General features: G+C 43.3%; 3 protein-coding genes across 6 annotated transcripts; 2 read left to right on the top strand and 1 right to left on the bottom strand.

The window, feature by feature from the left end:
• The first annotated feature begins 33 nt into the window (after positions 1-33).
• On the top strand, positions 34-798 carry LOC136355189 (phenolic glucoside malonyltransferase 2-like). Its single transcript, XM_066307500.1, has one exon. The coding sequence runs from the start codon at positions 34-36 to the stop codon at positions 796-798; it is 765 nt and encodes a 254-aa protein (XP_066163597.1).
• LOC9268204 (anthocyanin 5-aromatic acyltransferase) lies at positions 582-2,305 on the top strand. Its single transcript, XM_066308681.1, has 3 exons — positions 582-729; positions 832-1,280; positions 1,376-2,305. Exons 2-3 carry the CDS (start codon positions 1,143-1,145, stop codon positions 2,078-2,080), a joined length of 843 nt encoding a protein of 280 aa, XP_066164778.1. The 5' UTR covers positions 582-729; positions 832-1,142; the 3' UTR covers positions 2,081-2,305.
• Positions 2,306-11,993: 9,688 nt separating this feature from the next.
• On the bottom strand, positions 11,994-20,491 carry LOC9272222 (transcription factor WRKY5-like). Of its 4 annotated transcripts, none has more exons than XM_026024818.2 (6): positions 20,166-20,491; positions 19,995-20,090; positions 19,651-19,857; positions 18,007-18,342; positions 17,522-17,635; positions 11,994-12,983 (listed from the first exon to the last, which is right to left on the bottom strand). In XM_026024818.2, the coding sequence occupies exons 1-6, from the start codon at positions 20,466-20,468 to the stop codon at positions 12,228-12,230; spliced, it is 1,812 nt and encodes a 603-aa protein (XP_025880603.1). In that variant the 5' UTR covers positions 20,469-20,491; the 3' UTR covers positions 11,994-12,227. The 4 variants fall into 4 exon arrangements, with proteins under 4 accessions (XP_025880603.1, XP_025880605.1, XP_025880607.1 ...); XM_026024820.2 differs by having other exon boundaries at positions 19,651-19,854; XM_026024822.2 differs by lacking the exon at positions 18,007-18,342.
• Positions 20,492-23,926: the final 3,435 nt, after the last annotated feature.

Below are 23,926 nucleotides of genomic sequence, written 5' to 3'. Positions count from 1 at the left end.
TAGCTAGTATAGCTAGCTAGCTTGATCGGATCAATGGCTTCCGGTGCGGAGGTGAGAGTCGTTGCCGCCATCCGCGTCCCGCTCCTCCGCCGCTCGCCGCCGCACCTCGAGCAGATCCCGCTCTCCCTCTTCGACGTCTGGTTCTTGCCGCAGCCGCCGATCCAACGCCTCTTCCTCTACGACGACGACGGCGGCGGCGGTGGCGCCGACGACTACTTCCCGTCCCTCGTCGAGTCGCTAAGGTCGTCGCTCGCCGACGCCGTCGCGGTCTTCTTCCCCCTCGCCGGGAAGCTCACGTACGTCCCCTCCACTGGCGACGTCGTCGTCGACTGCTCGCCGTCCGCCGTCGGGGACGGGGTCGCGTTCCTGGAGGCGGAGAGCGACGGCGACGCGCGGGCGCTGTCGGCCGCCAAGCGGCACGACGTCCCGGCGTTCTTGCGGCTCGTGCCCAGCCTGGAGGCCCCCGAGCTCCCCGCGCCGGTGCTCGCCGTGCAGGTGACGCGGTTCGTCGGCGGCGGGGACCGGGGCGGCGTCGCGGTCGGTGTGGCCGTGCACCACGCCGTGGCGGATGGCCTGAGCTTCTGGCGGTTCATGGACGTGTGGTCGGCGGCGGCGCGCGGCCGGCCATCTCCCCCCGCGCCGGTGTTCGACCGGTCGGCGATCGTGCACCCCATGGCCGCTGACGTGGCGCGGCGCATCCTCCGGAAGGTGACACCGGAGCTACCACTGGTAATCTCCATTTTTGTATGTGCGCGCGTGCATTTTCGACGAAAATTCATCAAGTCGTCTGATTTTTAACGTGTTCAACTGAATTTCCGTAAAAATTTGTAGCTCCCCACCGCGAATTGGTTGAGGCGAACGTGGCAACACCACGACACGACCACGCGCCGTCCGCCGTCGCCGACGGGGTCGCGTTCCTGGAGGTGGAGGTCGACGGTGGCACGCCGGCACGGACGCCCACCGAGAGGCTCGACGTCCCGGCGTTCTTGCGGCTCGTGCCCAGCCTGGAGGTCCCCGAGCTCCCCGCGCCGGTGCTCGCCGTGCAGGCGACGCGCTTCGTCGGCGGCGGGGGCGGGGGCGGCGTCGCGGTGGGCGTGGCCGTGCACCACGCCGTGGCAGACGGCCAGAGCTTCTGGCGGTTCATGGACGCGTGGTCGGCGGCGGCGCGCGGCCGGCCATCTCCCCCCGCGCCGGCGTTTGACCGGTCGGCGATCGTGCACCCCATGGCCGCTGACATGGCGCGGCGCATCCTCCGTAAGAAGGCACCGGAGCTACCACTGGTAATGCAATTTGTGATTTCTTTTTTGACAAAAAAAGCTCATCAGAATCTGTGATTTTTTGGCGTGATCAACTAAATCTTCATCCAAATATGTAGATCCCCACCGCAAATCTCTTGAGACGAACGTGGGAACGTCACGTCGTGACCACGCTAGAACTGGACAGCCACCGCATCGGCCACATCAAGAACCGCATCGCGGAGCTCGACGAGGCAACCACGGCGAGCCCCGGGACAGAGCGCCGCCCCCGCCGGCTCCCCTCCACGTTCGTCGCCGTCGCGGCCCTCGTCTGGTCGTCCGTCGTCCGGGCCAGGGCGTCCCGCCAGCCGGACGACGGCGCCCGCGCGCACCTCGTATTCCCAGCCGACTGCCGGCGGCGGCTGGATCCGCCGGTCGACGCGGCATACTTCGGCAACTGCGTCCGGTGCTGCGTCGCCGGGGCGGCCGCCGGCGACCTGGCCGACGCCCACCGCGGCGTCCTGCACGCGCGCGAGGCGATCCGGGAGGCGATCGACGGGTTCTTGGAGCACCCGATGGTGGAGGCGTTCGACGCGTGGATCGACGCCGTCGCCGCGCTGGTCCGGCAGCCCGGGTTCGTGGCCGTGACCGCGTCGCCGCGGTTTCAGGTGTACGAGGTGGATTTGGGCTGGGGCGCGCCGAGCCGGGTGGAGTTCGCGTCGGAGAGTTTGCCCAATGGCATGGTGGCGATGACCGCCGGGCGGAAGGAGGCGAGCGTGCAGGTGATGGCGACGCTCCGTCCGGAGCATATGGAGGCGTTTAGGTCGCAACTTCTTTACTGGTGAGTGACAGCACCGTTGAGCTGTGATCCAAATTCATTTATACATAATAAATGTAGCTTTTACCAGAGCGAAGCGGAGGCCCGTAGATGCTAGAGGCTGAGCAGAAGTGATCGTTATATTTTAGGGTTTCACCTTTGTATATATATCTTGTAAGCTGCCGTTCAGTGTGGTAATCTCACCCTGATATAGTGAAGATATATTGCTGACGTCAATGGTTTTTTTCTCTTCTATTTTGGAAAGGTTTTTCACGTTCAATGGTTTTTTTCTCTTCTAATTTGGGAGGGTTTTTCACGTTAAATTTCATATCTTCTATGATTGATCTATTGTTTTTTATAGTTTATTTGCCTATAATTTCCTAACAAGCATGATGTTTGCGATCTCATGGTCGAACGTGTTCAATCAATGGAGACATATCTACGGCTTTGGTAGTGCTTCGTTGTTGCCAGAGCTCGTACCTGGCTGGGATTTGGCGCGCCCCAGCCCAAAATCCGCCGCGTCGTACGCCCGAAACCGCGGCGAGGCGGACGCCGCCACGAACCTCGGCTGCCGGAGCAAACGCCACGAACGCCGACGGCCCTCTGGATCGCGTGGCGCGCGCGCATGCAGGACGCCGCGCCGGGGGTCGGCCGGGCCAGGTCGGTCGCGCGCGGCCGCCGCCTTGGCGACGCAGTTGCCGAAGTAGGCCGCGTCGACGGGCGGGTCCAGCCGACGGCGGCAGTCGGCGAAGAAGACGAGGGGCGCGCGCGCGTCAGCGTCGGCGTTGGCACCGGCGCCGCCGTTGTCCGGCTGGGACCCGGCGAGGACGACGGATTACCAGGCGAGCGCGGAGACGGCGACGGATGAGATTTTGTAGATGACGCTATGAAACGAATTTTTTTTATATAGTAATCATACGCGTGCAACGCGCGCCAATGAAATATAAATTAAATCAAATATGTTACACGTATTCAGTACCCTAATTTGTTTTTTAATAGGTTAATTAGTATGGTCTATATTTAGTATTATATATACTTGGACTTACTCCCCCGTCACTAAATATAAGGGATTTTGGTTGGATGTGACATATCCAAATACAACGAATCTAGAAACTATTAGCTGACATAAATTTATATCATGATTAAGCACCACCACCAAAATCAACAGCCAATACTAATACTGCTGTTAGGAATGTCCCAAGCAACAATAGGAACAACAGTAATGGCCGAGATGATTTGCGAGAAAAAGCAAATATTTTACTTTGAATGAAAAAAAAACAAAAATTCACTTAATCAATGTTTGAAAATGAAAAAGAAAAAAAATCAGTTAAGAACGTGTGTATCCTCAGACCACATGTTTACATTGAAATAACAATATTGCACTGCGCTTAAGTTTACATACAAGTATTCTGCTCAGATCCTGCGATTAGGAAGCACTAGAAAATACGAAAGGGCCTGTAACCTAGTGGTTACAAGAGCCTCAGTAGCACTTGTGGTTTTGGGTTCAACTTCCCATAGGAACGAATTTTTCAGGATTTAATTTAACGGCGTTGTGCTTTCAGTGGTAGACGACGTACTTATCTGCGTTGTTCTGTGTAATTTAGAAAAAAAAAGGAAGCACTAGAAAATAGACGCGGCAAAAGCCTTCTGTGTAATTTAGAAAAAAAAAGGAAGCACTAGAAAATAGACGCGGCAAAAGCCGTGCAATGGGCTAGCAAGTATGATAATATAAATGATATGGGCTTGTAGGTACACCTAATGTATTTATCCATTTAATGCTTGAAATAAAGTATACCCATTGCATTGGTGTGATATGTTTAATATATATTAATGATGATTTTTTATGCAAAAAAGTTATGCAACCACATATACTCGTTTTCTATATGCAGTACTGCTTATTTTGAAGTTATGAATTATTTAAGGTTTTACAAAATTCTTACCAAAAACATACAAATTTTTCGACAAATTGAAAAATGTGTTTATTTTTAAAAGCATGGGTAAATGGAAGTTTGGAAAAAAAAAAGGCCACAGGCCCACCATGGGCCCATCAAGAGAAGAACAAATTACGCTACATCGAATAAAAAATTATAATAAAGCAAAAGAAAGTATAGATTAGTGCATTTTTTTTAAAAAAAGGTCGTCTTACATGGAAGAGACCAGAAAAATGGCTAATATAGAAGTTATTCCCAATCATAAAATAAAAGGGATTTATTAAAAATTTTGTAAGCAATGTGGATAATCAGATTTATAATAGGCGGGAAAAGGTGTGAGCTGATATGTTATATCTAATATATAGCTTTTTGAGGTTTTCTCTCTATCACAGTTTAATCATCATGTAAGGTTTTTGATGTTTCCTCGAAATGTCTCTTTGTTTATTTGTGGAAAGAGTAAATGTGCATTGTGGAATGCTCTGTATGCATGTAGCCAACCATAATTATTTTCTATTTTTCAACTCATGCAATATTTAAAGTGTGAATTAATTTTTTTTAAACATGAAGCGAAAGTGCACCTTGATCGATGAGGATTAATTTTAGAATGATGGATGTTTTGATATCATTGGTCTTGATGCCCATTGCTAAGGGAATTATTAAACTGAAACGGAGGGAGTATTCTTTAGACCTTATTCATTTAATCATGATGGAAAAGGATTGAAGGGAATTAATTTTACATCTTAATATCTTCCAAATACTCATAATCTGGTTGATACCTTCCAAACCGATGGCCTTATTAGCTTATCCCTGTAAATGAGTTGCCCCTTCATATTTCCCAAGAGCCAAGTAATTTAACTATTCATTTTATTAAGACACATCATCTGTTCACTGGTATTCTTTAAGACAAGTAGTACTCCCTCAGTCCCAAAGAAAAAAAAAAGACAAACCTGATTCCCATGTCCAACGTTTGACCGTTCGTCTTATTTAAAAAAATTATAAAAAAAAATAAAAAAGATAAGTCACGTATAAAGTATTAATCATGTTTTATCATCTAACAACCATAAAAATACTAATTATAAAAAAATTTCATATAAGACGGATAGTCAAACATTAGCACAAGAATCCATAGTTTATCTTTTTTTGGGACGGAGGGAGCAGCATGTGACCGGTAGGCACAATAGCTCTAGCACATTCGGTGGGAACTGTTTGTGAGTTGTGACCATGATGAGGACACATGGCAGATTTCTAGATGGTATTTAGCTGAAAATATATGTTGCCACGTGGTCTAATAGGATACAAGATAGCAGACCTAGAGTTCGGTATTTGAGATATAGGCAGAACCTTGGATATTGTAGTCCTGATTCACATTTATCAAGACATCAATGAAAGAACTATAATTCATATAATTCATAGTACTTCCTTCGTCTAAAAAAACCCAACTTTTGGAGATTGAATTTTGTCCCACAAAAAACCAACTTCTACCATCCTACCTACCCTCAACACATACAACGAGAAATTTTATCCCTTAAATACCATTCACCTACCTATCACAATTACTACTTTTTCCAATAATGAGCTATTTTGGACATTTTTTTTCTCCCCACTAATTTTACATTGGGATGCTAGGATTGGTCTTTTTTAGGACGGAGAGAGTAGCTGTGTAGGGTCATCAGGAAGTGAACCTGGTAAAAACAGACAACCAAAAGAAAATGATATATATGTTAGCGATATAAATGTTGAAAAATCTCCAAAACCAAATATCCAACCAAACATGTACATTATGGTTTGGTTCTTTTCTGATTAAGATACAGATTTTACTTCCGCTTCCATTAGCACTTTTTTAAACTATTAAAAAATACTTTTTTATTTAGAAGTTGCTTTAAAATATTAGATAAATCCAATAAGTTTGAAATAATTAAAAATCGTTTAATCATGCGCTATTGACTTTTTCGTTTTGCGTGGCCGTACTGTTCGAACGGGACATATGTATATGCCAATCAAGAAATATTAGTAATATATATATATATTTTTTGAAAAGGAAGGCAAGAAATTTGCCTTATATATTGATAGAGAAGTAGAATCCATAGATATAAGGAAATGGGAGTTAGGGTCATCCCAGACCAAGGGAGTAAAAAGGACTGCTCACATAACGGGTAGAGCTCTGTTAGGCACTTTGCCCCCACCATTAGCCACCTGTGCACTTCCGCTCTTATTTTTGCCATGATGGAGGCCGGAGTGTTTGCAAGGTTACTGAAGATCCTTGAGTTCCTTTTCTTCCATAATTCCCATGCAACAAGTATAATTATCAACTTGAGAGCTTTCTTTGGCATGTTTTGTGCTGAGGTGATTTGAATTCACCAATCTTGTACTGTTTCAACATTGGCCCATTCCGATGGTTGGATATGAAGGAGTGACCAATCACGTACAGCGTCCCAGATTCTTTTGGAGAGGCGGTAGTGGGCTAAGAGGTATTAGTAAAATATATGAATGTGATATCAATATGTAACAACTTTTCATGGTAGGCTTAGTACAGTTTGTTATAACCAAGGAAGATTGAATTAAAATAGGAAAAGAATTAGAACTTGTAAAAGCCAAATACACTGATCGAGGAATAAAACTCAACAGAGTGAAGAGAAGAAAAAAAATCTGACAAGCCATTGTTATTACAACAGAATAATAAATTAACAATACAAACAATACACTTAAATATATCTATTCCAAGCTTGCTAACCAAGATGATGAAACCTCGACTTCTCCTCCTCCTTGAATAGAACTTTGGCAACCTTGAATCAGACACCATTAATATCTCCCACAGCATGGCCCTTATGTCCAAATCCAGCAATCAACACCTCGTCCCAGATAATAAATGATACATGAAGAAATATGTATAGGCGACAGAGAAAGCATTCAAGAAAGTGCAGGAGTAAGAATGTACATTTTTCTCTATGAGTTCAGGCAACGAAAGTTCAGGAAACTGTGCTGCCATTCATGATCTGCAGTCTTCAAAATTCAGGATGAAAAATTGAAAATAGTAACTGATCTCAATATATATTTCAGAGATGGACTCTCATTATTTATCATGGAATCAGTTGGGCGTACTAAATGATGGTAACATGCTTAGCTACCCTGGGCAACATGCTTAGGTGGACGTACCACTACCTAATTCCGAAAGGTTGCAATGTTTTGAAAAAAGCCAAAAATAGGAAATGCGTACATCAGAGTTCAGATCAATGCTGATTCATTTGAAAATTTAATAAGGACAGTGAAAATGAACTTATCATATCTCTGCAGTCATAAACGCCAAATTGGTGTTATTTTTTGAACCCTGAAAATCATTGGATTCATGCCAATAAAAGCTAAATGGATGTTTTGACCCCTGGAAATTTATGCAGCGGCAAACAGAGTAATAATGTTGACGTTCTATATAAACAGCCCATTTATACTTAGACCCATAAAACTCAATTTAACAGTGTATCCTTCGAGATTACAGAGCATAAAGATTGCAAAAGGCACACAGTCAAGCAAAATCAATTCTCAGAGACCATTAGAACAAAAACAACCTGAAATTACAAAGAAAAGAACATTTAAGAGTAGGGCATACCAGAGAACTATACTTCCCAATATGAGAAGCAATAAAAGGCCATGTAAGATTGGCACAAGCACCTAAGAAAATTTCAGACTCTGAAGAAATCCAGAGACGCAATCTAACAGCAACATATATCTGAATGTTTGGACTGTGGTTAGTCCTTTATGCAACCTCCAGTATTTAATACTCCCATTTGCATTTGATTATAACAAATAAATTCTGCAGGTGCAAGGACAACATGAATTATCTACTACTATATATAATCTATATTACAGTGTAATCATCTATTAATTTGCCAATGATTCAATGCCGCTGTCGATGTCAATTTACGCAGTTAAAATTGGCTAGCATCCATGAATCTTTTACCTGAGATTGTATCTTATCCTTTACAAATCTTAAAGACTGGATTACAAAACACAGACCAACGAGCAATGATAGCAAATTACCTAGAGCAGCAGCCAAAGTAGCCTGAGATGCAATCCAAAATGCAAACCTGAGGGGTTTTTTTTTTTAGAAAAAGGAAAACAATCATAGTATTTTATATGACTTTTAGAGCCTTACTTTATATGATTTGATCTGAACCTTGGTCACCGAAATAGCACTGCATATGTACTTCTCTTACAAACATCATCCATCAGGGTTAAAAGAACAAAAAGTACAAAGGCATTCACAATTAGAGTTCAGCACCTCAGTAATTTATCTCCAAAATTCAGTCTAACTGCACTTCACATGGTGTTGCATCCCAAACACTGCTATGCTGAGAAAGGTAAATATTTTAGAGTTCAGTTCATCAGTAATTTAGAAGCTTTAATCATTTACTGTAGGAGATGCAGTGGAAACTCTAACCAGTTACTGTAACTTTAATCAGTTCATCAGCAAAAGGTGGAAACTCTAATCCACTATTAGATTGGAAAAATGGCATCAACATGTTCTACAAATATTTTTCTCTAGCTTCCAAATCTTCTTAACAACTAATTTCACAAAAAATAAGAAAGTAACATTTGTCTTGGTTCAGAGCAAAATGATGAAATTACATCACCATCAAGGTCGGGAGCTCGGATGTAGAGTAGTATTTAATAATATGAGCCTGGTGCTTAGATTATTAGATATCATTGACCAGAATTATTAGATATCATTAATTGGGCATATATGGTGCGGGACAGTAGGCGGATCGCTGATGGTGACAGCTCAGTATGAGTATTCCTCCACGTTAGTATATACTCCTAAGACACTTTTCTGGGGAGGGTACTCCTCCGTATTTAGCCCCGGTTGGACAACCATAACAGGTTGTCATAAGGAACTCGGCAATCAGGGGTGGTCATCTCGAAACACCAGGAGAGCACTGTTAAGGGGTATTGGTTGCACGACTATATACTAGCTAGTATAGACTAAAGATGTTTGTATACTAGAAGTATATGAATGGATTTTTTTCTTATTCTTTCTCCACTTAGCTTAGATTATATTTTAGTGAGAGTATCTTAGTTCTTTCTTTTGTATGTCACCTTTATCCTACCCTTGGAATTTCCAAAATTAGATTGAATTTTGGATAGAAGCCTTTGGCCTTTCCATGATCACAATGTGATCGTTCACCTCTAGACCTTCCTGGTTCAAGACGGCAGTCTCTCTGTCAGCCCGACTGGCAAAGCGAAGAGCCATGGTGCCCCGAGAGGAGGCAACCAGTTTGAAGGTGGCGGTAGGATGAGCCGCTTCCATAGTTTTCGTGATGATCCGGGCAGGAGTGTCACTGGCCGGGGTGTTGTAAGCCGTGGCAAAATGCGCAGTGATACGCATGTCAACAAACAGAATGAAGGCGTCTTGGAAATCTTCTTCTGCCAGATTTGTCGGAAGAAGGGGTTCTGCTTGTGCAGGACCAGAGCCCCCAGGAGTGTCCCTTGAAGCATACTCAATCTCATCGTCATCTGAGCCATGAGAGGGATGCTTTGTGCCCAGAGGAATGCCAGAGAGAGCACAGCCGATCAGAGTGGCCAAGGGGGTAGGTGGGGCTTCATTCTTTGGAGGGAGGGACCGAGAGTTGTGAGTAGTTGTGGCGGGGGAGAAAGGGGGTGAGAGGCACTAGGGCTCCCCAGGACAAAGACATCCTGGGGGGGGGGGGGAGGGGGTGCAACCTCAGGCACGTGCTCCAGGAGAGAGGGGTTGGCACCCACAATGGAAAGAATGCCCTTGTTTTTACGCCTGTAAGTGGAGGAGTTCTGGTGTTCTAGCGGAGGAGGAGAAGCGGAGGGCACAAGGTCTCTTTCCGGGACCAAGGCCAGCGGAGCCCCTTCCCCGACCAGACCCTGAGAGGCGGTCAGAGAGGCAGGCACGACAGGCAAATCCCCCAGCTGGGAAGAGCCAGTGGGGAGATCGGCCGTCAAACCATCAGCCGACGCGCTAGGGCTTTAGCAGTAGAAGGCGCGGGGATGGGGACAGCCGAGGTGAGTTCAGCCGTCGCACTAGCAGCAGCAGACAGGCCGTCAGTAGCTGGGGGGGGGGGGGGAGCCCCTCGCCAGGCTGGCTTCAAGCAGACCAATGACCACTTCCAGAGGGATCACCGCCATATCTGATGCAGTCACTGCCTTGTCCGCCATTAGGGTTTTGGTGGAGCTAGGGTAAGGGGCAGTGCAGGGGCGGAGCTAGAACGAAATGGAGGAGGGTGCCTCTTGCTTGATTTACTCTATTTTAGATCAAGTTTAAGTTGATGCGGGTGTCTAAATTTGTATTGAGAGGGGTGTACATATGGTGAAAATAGGTGATGTATAGCTAAAAATATTTCTTGACGAGGTTCCTGGGTACTCCCCTCCCATACTCTACCTCCTCCCCTGGGGCAGTGGGGAAGCGAGGTTTTGTGGGGTTTCTGGGAGGAGGTTTTGCGCACCCAATGAGCGGCAAAGGATGCTAGGTGGCACGAGCGGAGGCTGGGGAAGGAAGGTGGTTGTCTGGGAGTGGAGTTTGAGCCTACAGAAGATCGGTAGGAGTCTTGTCGGTGCCAGGAGAGGCAGCAAGCAGCGCAGATCAACGAGTCTCTGCACTTCTTGACTTAGTGGTCACGAGCAGGATAACGGAAGCAGCGATCCAGCATGGGCTTGGGGCGAGTGGTTTTGGTTTTCGAGGGTTGAGGGCGAGGAGGAAAAAGACTGGGAGTTGGGTGGGCAAGAAGAGTAGCTTGAAAGGAGTGAGCGGTAGGTTTAGGGGAGTTAAGCCAAGTAAAGGCGGGCAAGGGCAAGGGAGGGCAGAAAGGAGATTTGAGACGTGGAGAGTGAATGCCATTGGATACGGGTGCGGCTAGAGGTTGGGTTTGACAAGACAGGGTAATGAAGTCTCTTGAATGCAAATCAGGCGCAGGAGAACGAACTTTCAGCTGGGCGAATGGAAGAAGAGATTGTGTTTGATGAACGGGTACTTTTTATATTATTAGAGATAATTAATAACCCATTAATTACAAATATGTAGTAAATCATATATGAAAATTTTAATTATAGGATGGATGCTGGCTATTGTAGCGTCCAGGTGTGGACGCCGTTTGTAACCCCGACCAGACCTGAACTTCCAGCATTTGGTGCGGCCGCCTAGCTCCCTTTCGGTCGGTTTTATTTGAAAAAGGAAAAAGTCCAAATAACCCCTAAACTTTATATGGAAGTCTATCTAGCACCCTGAATTTTGAAATCAGATGTTCAACCCCCTAAACTTTACGTACAATACCGTTTATATAACCCCTAAGATGGTTTTGCATAGTGATTTTATCTAATTTGTATATAAGTTAGATGAGTTTGATCACATGTCATACACTTTAGGCACATATATTAAAATTTTGATTTAAGTCTTTCTTTTTCTCCTTATTAGCTCTCATTTTCAAATAAATGCCAACATAATAATATTATAATATCACTGTATACGAATAAATTGATTACTTGTAATTGATAATATGCAAATATGTTATATTAGTTATTGAAAATTGTTCGTTCAAGCTTTCAAAATTCACAAAACCATCTTAGAGGATAATATGGATGGTATGACAAAGTTTACGGGGTTGCATGTCCGGTTTTAGAGTTCACGGTGGTAGACGAAATTCAACCAAAAGTTTGGGGGGTATATTTGGACTTTAAAATGAGAAGAGGATTCATCGCGTCTCGATCTCGGCGGTGCCTTCCATCCGTCCGCCCGCTGGTGTAGTAATGTTCCCCAACAAAGCCTAAGGGAGATCATGGATCGAAATCAACGGCGTCCATGTTAATTAATTTGATCAGTTGGACGCATATTTGCGTTCGTAGTGTGGGCCGAAAACTGAGCTGGCCCAGTCCACTAAACAACGTTTGCATCTCAGTCGGTTATGTCAGTACCGTACAGCAATGCTTGTAGCATGTTGTAGGAAATTCCCCAATATGAATGAAATAAACCTAATTAATAAAGACACTAAGACAGTGATATTAATTAATTTCTCAGTAACTCTGTGTGTATATAATCAATTCATCTACTAGTAACTACTATTTACTCCATACGTTTTACTGTACATAATACAAGAAGTATATGTATCGATCTCAAATCTCAAAACAAAAAACGGTATGTATGTCAAGTATGTGTGGGCGTCATGCACGCATGCGTGCACGCATGAATGATTCATACTAGTATATGATATATGTCACGTATGTCTCTGTGATCGATCAATTCGACGTGGTGCAGGACTGCGTCGCGAGCCGAGGAGGTGATCCGGACGCCGCAGGTGCCTCGGCCGTCGCCGCCGGCGAGGCGGCGCCGGTGGCGACGGCCGCGGCGGAGCTCCCGTTTCCGTTGCCGTCTCCGGCGCCGGCGGCGCTGCCACGGGGTGTGGTGGACAGAGCCTGATGATGAGCCCCTCCCGCCACGACGGACGAGATGGCGGCCGCCAACGCCGTCGTGAAGTTTGGGTCGGCGGCGAGCGCGGCGGTCACCGTCTCCATCACCGACGGCTGCCTGGCGGCGCCGGCGCCGCCCAGCCCCGCGGCCGCCGCCCTCTGCTGCGGGAGGTACATCGCCAGCTGCGGCGGCACGGCGAACGGCATCGCCTGGGCAGCCGCACCAGGGTGGATGACCGGCGGGCGGTGGAGCGCGTGCAGCAGGCTGGCGGCGCCGGCGCCTCCGGCAGGCGTCTGCGTGAGGTCGAGGGTGATGGTGGGGAACGGCGCGGAGGCGGAGAGCGTGGCCATGGTGGAGGCGTAGGGGAAGGACTGGTGGAACATCGCCGCCGGGTGGTGGTGGTGGTGGTGGCCGAGCAGGGCGGCGGCGGCGCCGTCGCGGCTGGCAGCCGGGCCGGAGAGGAGCATGGCCGCGGCGGCGGAGGTGGTGTTGGCCATGGTGGTGGCCGCCGGCGGCAGCTGGTGGTTGTGGTTGCCCTCGTAGGTGGTGATCAGCACGGTCTTGTCCTCGGCGCACCGTTGCACCTGCACACAGATGATATATGCATTTAATATATAAATAGTAGCGTACTATTCGTATCTCAATTTATCTTTTTTTTTCTCGATGTGTAGGTCTAATTTAAATTTGATTTTTGGATTAGTACATATCACTATACTCTAATTTATCAATTTTTTTCACAATTTTTCACAACTAATTGCATGCATCGAATTTAAAAGAAAATCCCCTGGAGGATTAGAGCAAGGTCAATAGTAAATAGCTAGCTAAAGGCTACAAAAATAACCACATCAGCAAATTATAGTTAGTGCTAATAGCTAGTGCATACAATAGATATCTACTATCTTCTATTGCTACACAGTTCCCATCAACCATGAACAAATGCATGCGGTAGAATGAGGTGACCCCACCCAGCTTCTTGCGTTGCCATAGCATGCAGCCAACAGCAGTTAAATACTTTGCCTTGGATAGTGTGAGCAGCTAGCGACTAAGGGCAAGTACTATAATATCTCATATGTTGCCCCTAAGAATGCCACAATGGATTGGGTGATGAGTGGAGGAGAGAAGTGGAGAGAGAGAAGATGAACCACCCCTAAATCAAGAGGCAACCTCCACACAAATTTTAAGAAGTGTGTGAGAGTATTAGAGATATTGGTATTTGTGTGTTAGAGGTGATACATTGTATGGGTTGCCTCTTAGTTCATGAGTGAATAAAATAGATAAATTTGGAGGTGGTAGTCACATCTACCATAGCACTTGCCCTAATTAGTCGCCCGTTAATCTCTCTCACCACCTTTTTCACCTCTAGCTAAGCATCAACACTGACATGGTCGTCCTATCGCCAGCATCTACCATCTTATTGTACCTGCTCTTAGAATCCACTCCCATGTCAATTACTGTGCTACTTACCAATGTGTGCGCTAGTTACATGCATCTTTCTCGCATGCACTAATGAAGGCAAATACATGCATGCAGCATCGGGCACCGCATCACCGGCCGCATGCAATCATGTAACTATGTACTCCCTCCGATTTAGGTTATAACTGCTTTAAGTTTGACCAAGTTTATAGAAAAAAGTAGTAACATTTTTTACCCAAGATAAATTTATTGTGAAAATATATTTAATTATTGATTTGATGACACTAATTTAGTATTATAAATATTGCTATATTTGTCTATAAAATTAGACAAACTTAAAACAGTTTAACTTCCAAAGTCAAAACGTTTTATAACCTGGAACGGATGGAGTAATTAATTAAGGCAAGTATATTAGACTCCTTTCGGAAGTTGGTTTTCATATATAGTTTGAGGGTTCTCGTTTCTCAAATGTTAAATACTTCCTGATCTGCCTATCTCATCTGAATTAGCTACATTTAGATGGTCTAGATCACACCAAGAATTCATGTAGCTATAGTACCAGTTACCACTCTAATCATATTTTCTCTCCTCCCCTAGTTCCTCTCGCAAGTCGTGGCGTCACCATCTCCTCAACCATCGCCGCCACCTCCCCTGCCCAGCGGGTTGCCCCTTAACATTGACAAAACCAAAAGGCGTCAACCGGACCATCAACGCCATGTCGTCCTGCTCCTCCTCAACCGAGCGGTGACGAGGTGCCCCACCGCCCTTTTCTTTGGCGGCTCACCACCAACGGAGACATCACCACTGCCCCGCCTCTTAATCACTCTGCCGACTCGTCCATTGCCCTCCTCCAGCCCAGGGGCGGATCCCACATAATTCATGGGTATTCAGCTGAATACCCATGAATTTTGGACACAAACCTAATATATATTGACCATAATATATATGTACTACCATACTCTATCTAGATTTGTGATATTTATACCCTAACAATTCAATTCCACCCTTTTCTAGCTCTCCTCAGCCCAATAAGATCAATAGTCTTCCTAGTCCCTCCCTTTCTTTTGTAATATATTGTGACATCCTAGCACATGGCTTAATAGGATTGATAGGATACTCATATCAATAAGTTGCAACTTTTTTTCCGGAAGCTGATCGCGAAAGAACTATGAGGTTAAGCGTGCTTGGCCTGGAGCAATTTCGGGATGGGTTGTATTCATGCTAATTTAATTTTCTTGTTTACATTTTGGTTGTGGCAATTAATAAGCAATTACTTTAATGCCTACTTCATCCGTTTCATAACGTAAGATTTTGTGTCTAGATTCATTAACGTTTATATGAATGTGGACACTGCTAGAAAGTCTTACATTATGAAACGGAGGAAATAGTTATCTTTGCAAATTGTATATACATCTATATATTGCCCACTCATTTGTTTTTCTCTACATGTTGTTGTCTAATTGATATCAATTGTCCTACGGAAATAAGTTATATTCCTTTGCTAGCTACTAGTTTCTTCGTGGTTTATGAGTGTTTTCCTTCATTAGCAATAAATCAGAATATTTTTACTACATAAAGTTGTCGACCTATGCTATACAATCTCCAAAAATTCCGAATTCTTTGGTACTCTTCACTCATACTTAGATCAATAGAAATATGTTTGATGCTGATTATAGGAAATTATAAATGTTTCTATATATTTTATTATATATGCGCACAATTCGTAGTAAAGATTATGCATCAAAATAATGTATCGTACATTCAATGTGTCAATCGGTATCGATATATCTGCTATTTTAGAATTCCGAATACCCATCACATAAATCCTGGATCCGCCACAGCTCCAGCCCTGCTCCGGTGGTATAGCGCCACTGCCTTACCACCTATCTGTGTTCGTCGCTCACCGTTGGTCTGACCATTGTCCACGAAGCCATCTCTTCAAGACAGGATACCCCTTTCTTCCCTTTTTCCAACTCACTCTCTCTTCTTACCCCTATCCCAATTCCAAACCTCTAGTCCGTATAGGTACTATGACAAAGTTGGTGTCCTTGACGCCAGAGAAAGAGGAGTTCTTTGGAGCTAAAGGAGGAGCATCTCGGACACAACATCTTAGCGTGAACCCAACGGTCCAGAGACCATAAGATTTCACTCCCCTTTTTCTTGCTAAAGGCATTTAGCAAATCCGATACTTATTATAAAAAGTTTAAAAACGCATTGGCATCTTATTTTTATAACCACGTACGTACTACTCCCTTCGGGTTAATAATACTTGTCGTTTTGGATAATGGCACAGTCTTCAAAAACTAACTTTGACCATTATTTTTTATTATAATATGTATATAGATGTTAACAACTATATGATTTTACGAAAGTATTTTTTAAGACTATTCTATATATATAGTCACCATATTTCAAAGACAAATATTTTAGAAATTATTCATAACCAAAGATTTTAAAGTTTGACATCAACCTTGTCTAAAATAACAAGTATTATCAGCTCGGAAGGAGTATATCTCACAAAAATGAACTAGTATTAAACAATGGAAATTGATTTGATAGTTTTTCCTCTTGTCTTCTATCTCGTCATGTCAGCACGGAAAACAACGGAAACATACGTGTCTCCTCGCAGCATATATATATATTGTGTGCACAGCTCGTAGCTAGTTTTGTGTGCGCATATTATGTAGGAGTACTGCTATGGGTATACAGCTAGCTGGATAGATGGAGAAACATAAATATATGCAAGTCCATGCAATGATAGGAGTCATATCTAGCGTATGCAAGGAAGGATGCAGAGATGCTGAATTCTCACTGGATGCATGAGTTCACATCAGTACATATGGACTATTGGAAGTATTCTTCAATATATATAGACGTGTATAAACATGAATTGATATTTACACGATCATTTACTAGACGTGTTGAAAGTCAACAGTATCATGATTCCTTGCTTAGTTAATCGATATATGTGTCAGAGAACAGGTACTTTTGTGTGTGTGTGTGTGTGTGTGTGTGTGTGTGTGTGTGACAGTGCAAAGATCGTAGGAGATCAAATTAAAGGCAATTTATAATCAGTTGGTCCTCCAGTTTGCATGTGTGTTGAGATCGGTTATCGGGCAAACACATATCAAATCAGCTATCCGTTTTTCATGTAGTGAGATCGGTTAAGCTTAACCGGCCGGTCAAAGAGGACGTCCCTAGCTAGCTTGTTATATTTTCCAGTTTGAATAACCGATCGATATGCAGATATATAGTTTGTGAGGGGCAATGAAAACACGTAACCAGAGCTAATAATTTGTTTTCTTTTTTGACGGGGAGAGCTAACGATTTGTTTATCGATAAGATGAGAAATCCGTTAACAAAGAGTCAAGACACATATTAATGGAGTAAGAAAATCCCAAGGAATTCTTTTTCCTTTTGAAGATTGCGTGTGGTGAGCGCCATTAATATAGTGAGATCGACCACAATTTTTTTTTAAAAAAGGGAGATCGAACGGAAGATATATATAACTAATATAAATTTAACTTGCGTCTCAATGTTCCAAAAAAATGGATCACATCAATATAATTACTATGTCAAACATCTTTAATTTTTTTTTAAAAAATATATGAATTCCAATTTCAGCTGGTTTTTATATATAGCGCCATGCTAATTAAAGCTACACAAGAAAACGCATATTATGAGAATGCATATATATTAATTTAGTTACCTGCTTCCTGACTGGGCATCCGATAGCCATTGTGCATCGGTAGTACGCTCGCGGGCATGGATTCCCCTTTGCCATTTTCTGCCCGTACTTCCTCCATTGGCACCCATCACTAATCTGCAGGAGTTCAATAGTTGCTCATCATTAATTGAATGCAAGAGCAACAAAAGGTCAAAATAATTAAACTAGCAACGACGTACGTCGTCCCATCTTTTGGATTTGTAATTGTAAATTCAATAACAACAACAATTTGTTTCATGTGTACACTTCTAGAAGTAAAATCAATCGCTTTCTGTTGTCTATACTCTATACCGGCCATGTTTAATTTTGTTTTGACTGAACAAATTAATGAATTAAATTGCAGGCAATGTTCAAATCAAAGAAAATTAAATAATGTTGCCATGACATGCATGCATGATATATATATATATATATATAGCTAGATCATCTCAATCAAAACATAGTTACTGCTACTAGTGTATATGTACCATTGGTGCTTCGGATCGCGCACGCACGGACACCCTCGGTTTCCGGCACGGCAGCTCGGCCGCCGCCGCCGCCTGCTGCTCGCCGTTCTCCCTCGCCGGCGCCGCCGCCGCAGTCTCGTCTTGACCACCAACCCTCCTCATCTTGTTGCCGCCGCCGCCGCCGCCGGCGGCGTTGCTCAGCGAAGGGGACGACGCGTCGCCGTCGCCGCCGCCGCGGCCGGCCTCGTCGTCGGACGCTGCCATGTCCGCGTCGGCGGTGGCCTGCGCCGTGGACGACGCTCGCGGCTCCAGGAATTGCTGCGTCGTCGCCGTCGTCGTCGCCGCGGTCCGGTGTGTCTGCGTCGATGTTTGGTAGGATCAACAAGTACGTAGTTAGTACGTGGTGTGTTCGTTAGTCAAAAGGAAGGGCGAAAGCGAGCAGGGGCAAATGAAAATTACGTGCATGAGATTAGCACACGCTAACTACTACTCCTACAGTTATAAGTAGCAGTAGTAGTTAGCTTTGTTAGCTAGCTAGCTAGCTCTCGTGTTAGTGTGTCACTGTACAGTACATGTCCGTCCTCTGCAAAGCAAAGCAAAGCTAAGCAGTTGGGAAGGGATCTAACGCTTGGAGACTTTTGGAACATTGTTCACACGATTAATTGTGAGCTACAGCATTAATGATGATGATTAATCGTATACCTGCCTATCGTTCAAAAAGGATTAATCGGATGGACAATTAATGAAAGCCAAAGTTATTTAGTACTCCCTCCGTTTCACAATGTAAGTCATTCTAGCATTTTTCATATTCGTATTGATGTTAAATTCATTAACATCAATATAAATGTGAGAAATGCTAGAATGATTTACACTGTGAAACGGAGGAAGTACCTAAAACGGATTAAACAGTGTAGTATTTGGGAAAATCCCGATAGTTTCGGAGGAAATAATGTAATATACTACCCCGAAGCTTATAATACTTGCAAGTGATCAAGAGTTGATGCCATGCTCTGCCCATGCTCATATATGTTTGTAACTACTATGCCCATTTTATAATATCTAATTCAGTAATTCTACTCCATCATGTTCGGAAAGATTTGCTTTGGAAAGTGTCAGGCTTCTATAAGATTAATCAGTTAATTAATTAGCAGACCGAGGCATTGACATAAGCTCGTTTGATCTACAGGATCTTACATCGGTGTGTGTGCTTTTGGTGACCTGTACATTATTGCACCAGAGATCTTGATCATGGGGAAAAATCTACACATGCCTTCCAATTGTTGTCACTAGACAATTCGATCTCCAATGTGTACGTGTGCATTGAGAATTCAGAAAATATAATAAACCAGGGGGGGATAAAACCAATAACACCATTAATTGTGCACAAAAAAGTCCGGCTAGGTATACCCTTAAAATTGAATCTGAAAGATCAACAGAGGAACAAACTACCCAAAATAAGAATTCTTGAAAATAATTAAGGAAAGGCAAATACAATCAAGGAATCAAGAAATCCTTGCCCCGAAAAAACAAAATGGGAATCAAGAAATGAAGATCTAAGCAAGGTGCATCCATGCATCCATTTACCGGGATAATTAAGGGGAACATTTTTATGTGCATATGCTTGTGATGATAATAACATGTAGAACAAGAAGCTAAGGTACTCACTTGAGCTAGTGAAGGCCGGTTGTTGTTGTTGTTCATAATCAGGTGATGATCAGGATGGCGATGGTTTTGCTGCTGCGTGACCTGCAGATACTGATGGTACAACGCGCTGTAGCTCCGGTTGAGCTCGTCCAGCATCCCCCGCAGCCGCCGGTTCTCCTCCACCACTCGCCGGAGCTCCACATCCACCGCCGCCGTCGTCGCCTCCTTCTAGATCACATGGATAAGTATACGTGTCAGCCAACAAGGGATCACACCAAATAATTTAAGCTACAACAAGCAATTAATTTAATTAAAAACCAAGAGGAATGGAAGAGTACACAAGGGTATCGACAAAATCAACTAACTCTATGATTCTTCCCCGTGTCCTCCTCGCCGGCGCCGGCCGCCGCACCACCCGCCGCCGCGCCGGCGGTGGTGGTGGTCAGCAAGTCTAGCCCGATCTGCAGATCAATTAAGCAACCAATCAATCAAGAGCTCAAGTTTCAGCTACTCTAGTCCAACGCCGGCGAACTCACGTTGACGTCGCCGCCACCGCCGCCGCCATGCGTCGTCCCGCGGAAGCCGTCGTCGTGCCGCCGGGAGGCCACGACGACATCGCGGCCGCTGGCGCCCAAGAAGAAGTCCACCTCCTTGATCTCGCCCCTCCTCCCGCCGCCCTTCTCCTCCTCCTCCTCCCCGTCGTGGCGCCGCCAGAAGCCGCCGCCGCGCAGCGACAGGCGGCCAGTCTCCTCCTCCTCCTCCTCCCCGCCGTCTTCGCCGCCGCCGCCGCGACGGCGGCGGTGGTGGTGGTGCTTGGGCGGCGGCGGCCTGAGCTCCATATGGCAAAAAGTTGCACCGCTCCAAAATGGCAAGAATTGCTATGGGCTTTATCAGTTTAGGGGTCAAAGTTTCGCCCAAGGCTGATCCGAGGACTTGGACTTTGGACTGCACCGTGAAAATAAAAATAAAATAAACCCAGGGGCATAAGTGTAAACTCGTGTGAGCGCGTGGACCAATCGGGAGAGCCGGAGGAGGGGTGGGCCAGGCCTCGTCAGGTGCTACGTCAGCATGACAGGTGGGCCGGGCCGAGCTCTGCATGACGTGGGCTGGGAGGGGCAGATCGGTAATTACACGTGGCTATATATACACGTATACGTGAGAGATCAGAGAAGAGGTTTTTGGTCAAGGAAGTCAATTTCAGTTGGGATCAAGTTGGCGCCGGAGGACGACACGACGACGACTTCAATTACAATCTCAGGCTTTGTGAATTTATTTTTTTGTGGCTTTTGTTTTACCGTGCTAGTCAATAATCTCATGCTGTTATTACGCGGTCTAGTCTAGACGTACGCTAGCTGACGAGATTTTCGCGCATATATATGTAAAAACTTTGATTCTAATTAAGTACTATCTCCGTCTCAAAATATAATAACTTATAGCTATGAATCTGGACACGGCTAAAAATGCTTATATTTTAGGACGGATGGAGTAATTAATTAAGAGAAAAAAATGAAAAAAAATCTTAATGCTTCAATTTGAAATTGGAGTTTTCTTCTATTACCTCTGTTACTTTATGTAAGTCGTTTGTGAGAGTAACGAGCAATAACCGCACTATAGCTAGCTTATCGAAAAAAAATCATCAGATACAGTCTGTAAATACAAATAATTGTGAGATGTTCATCCGAACAAGCATGATGGATTCTTTTTGCTCTTGATATAACTTGTGGGTTTTTCTACAAGTTTTAAAGCTTTAGTGCTCATTTGGAACAAACAAAAACCAGAGGAATTTTGGAGAATTTGTTTCCTATGAAAAAAATGCGCTTCTTTGGAATAAATAGATAGTTCTCTCAAATTCTCTAAAATTCTTATCGAATGGGCTATTCAATACTCTATCCTTCCCAGAATATAAACATTTTTAGAGTTCGACACGGTTATTAAGAAAATTGGTAAAATTAAATGGGGGAGTGTTGTGATTGGAGAAGAAGTAGAGGTAGGTGGGAAAATTGAATGGTGGAGGATTATAAATGGTTGAAAAAAGAATATTGGTGGAGAAGTTGTTATATTTTGAGACAAATTCTAAAGGCTTATATTTCAGGACGGATGGACTAGAAATTTTGAAGTAAATGAGGTTCTGCATCATGTTTTTTTTCCTTCCAATGATAAAGTTCCTGTAATTTCATGCGTGTAATCATCCAAACAATAGTCTTGGAATTTTCCTGTGATCTTAAAATCATATAGGAATTCAACGACAGACATGATACTCTATCTTTGCATTTTTTTTCTATTTCTATGTTTTCACAATCCCTCATTTCAAAGGAGACCTAAAAGTATAATTGGATTCAAGTAAAAAAAAGAATTGGTTATGACATATGAATTTTACTTATGTTTTCATAAATACAATGTTATAGTCTTTACTTACCATGATTATCGGTCTTTATCTAACTTTTTTTTTCTCTGATTAATATGGTTTGGAGCAAAATGTCTCTTTCCACCCTTGTTTAATAATATAATGAATATGTTCTACTAGAATAAGTATCAAAACGCATATTTTTCAAGTTGTATTATATACCATTCACTGGGGTTTAAATTTTGATGCCCACAAAGATCTTAAACACATGCAAATGCGTGTGCGCATATACCCTGTAATAGAAAAAAAGTTGATATATCTGATGTACAATGTTTGCAAGGGAATATGTTTTTTCTTTATATGTATTCTCAATTAATTTTATTCCAATTTATACAAACCATCTGATCGATGTAAGAAAATAGAAAAAATAAGTTCCATCCAATACGATATCCTTGTTATTAATTGACACACTCCCTAGTTCATAATATGAAATATACGTTAAATATATCTATAAAAAAATTTCCCCCTTAAGAAATGCAGCTAATTAATATTACGAAATCACTGTCTGATGAGTCTACACGAGTCTACACGCTCATCGATCTGTTGTTTTCTTCCGTATTTTCTTGTGCAACTTACACACGGTACAAGGACCTTCAAATGATTCCAGTGGCCATATATCACACTGATGCAACATTCTAACTACGCTGGTCCACAGGAGAGGGTTAATGACATTTCTTTTCTTTGGTGGGGTTTTTGTTTGCTTTCTGCAAAGAGAGAAGCTAGCTAGGTAGCGTCTTGATTCTTTCTTGGTGTGTGTTTTTATTCCATGATGACTTGTTTCTTCGAGAAGGTACAATTAGTCTTCACCTACTCTATGTTTTACTTATTGGATAGTATATGTAAATATTAATTTTAGTTTTGCCAACGATCGAGCTCAGTGTGATTGCCCTATATTGCTTGGCAGGTCGACTATGTCGACATCTCACGTGGATGTACCAAGTTAAATACTCGCTGATTTCAAATGTGAGTGACTTTACATCTATGATAAGACGACAAAGCTGGTAGCTCAAAGTATTTTGTTAGGTAAAGGCAAACATGCATAGAAGAGAAGTGGAAAAGACAAAAGTTATAAAATGATTCACAATAAGGATGGATCTGATTTAACTAACTAAACGACCTACTATATCCATTCTTTGGCATGGCTTAAGATCCAGAAAATTTAGAGCTGATATTTTTAGCTTAAAAAACTATGGATCTAAATATGTAATTATATTGCTAAACATTTGAATGAATCATTTTGTTCCTATATTAAATATATGCATATAATTTTAAACCGTTTCAATTTAACTTATAAACGCTAAATCTAACGTGGATTAATTTGGGATCCGGTGCTATATGAAACAGGACCTTAGAATCGGAGGGGGTTTGACACTAGCGAAAACTGGAAGCATAAGAATTAACTTCGTAGATCAGAACATATATAAGAATATAATTATCCACAGAAGTATAATTAATTAATGATTTGATCATAAAAATAAGTAATGCTCAGTTAATTACTAGTTATTTACTAACCTCCATTTAAAAAGACGGATGATATCCTAGTACACGGGAAGTCAAATCTCAAACTCTTTAGTATTAATAGATAAAATATATTAAGATTTAATATGTAAAAATGATATTAACAGATTTACCATGAAAAATAGTTTCATGTATTGTTATATATTTAATAAGTTTTACAAATGCATAATTAGAAAAGGTAATAATAAGACAGATGCACTGAAAATTCTATCACTATCCAAAACGTCAAGTAAAAAATAACAGAGGTATTATCTTGTATGGCCTCCTGCTTAATTATTCTTGATGGCAAAGGCTACGTGATCTATTTTGCTGGCCATAGGTAGGGCTGCAAAAAAAACCTTGGCTCGTTTGACAGCTCTAGGCATATACCCCATG

This window comes from Oryza sativa, chromosome 1 (assembly GCF_034140825.1).
Source record: "Oryza sativa Japonica Group chromosome 1, ASM3414082v1".
NCBI classification, from domain to species: domain Eukaryota; kingdom Viridiplantae; phylum Streptophyta; class Magnoliopsida; order Poales; family Poaceae; genus Oryza; species Oryza sativa.
Note: the sequence above shows the minus strand (reverse complement) of the source record. Positions and strands in the feature narration are given on the sequence as shown.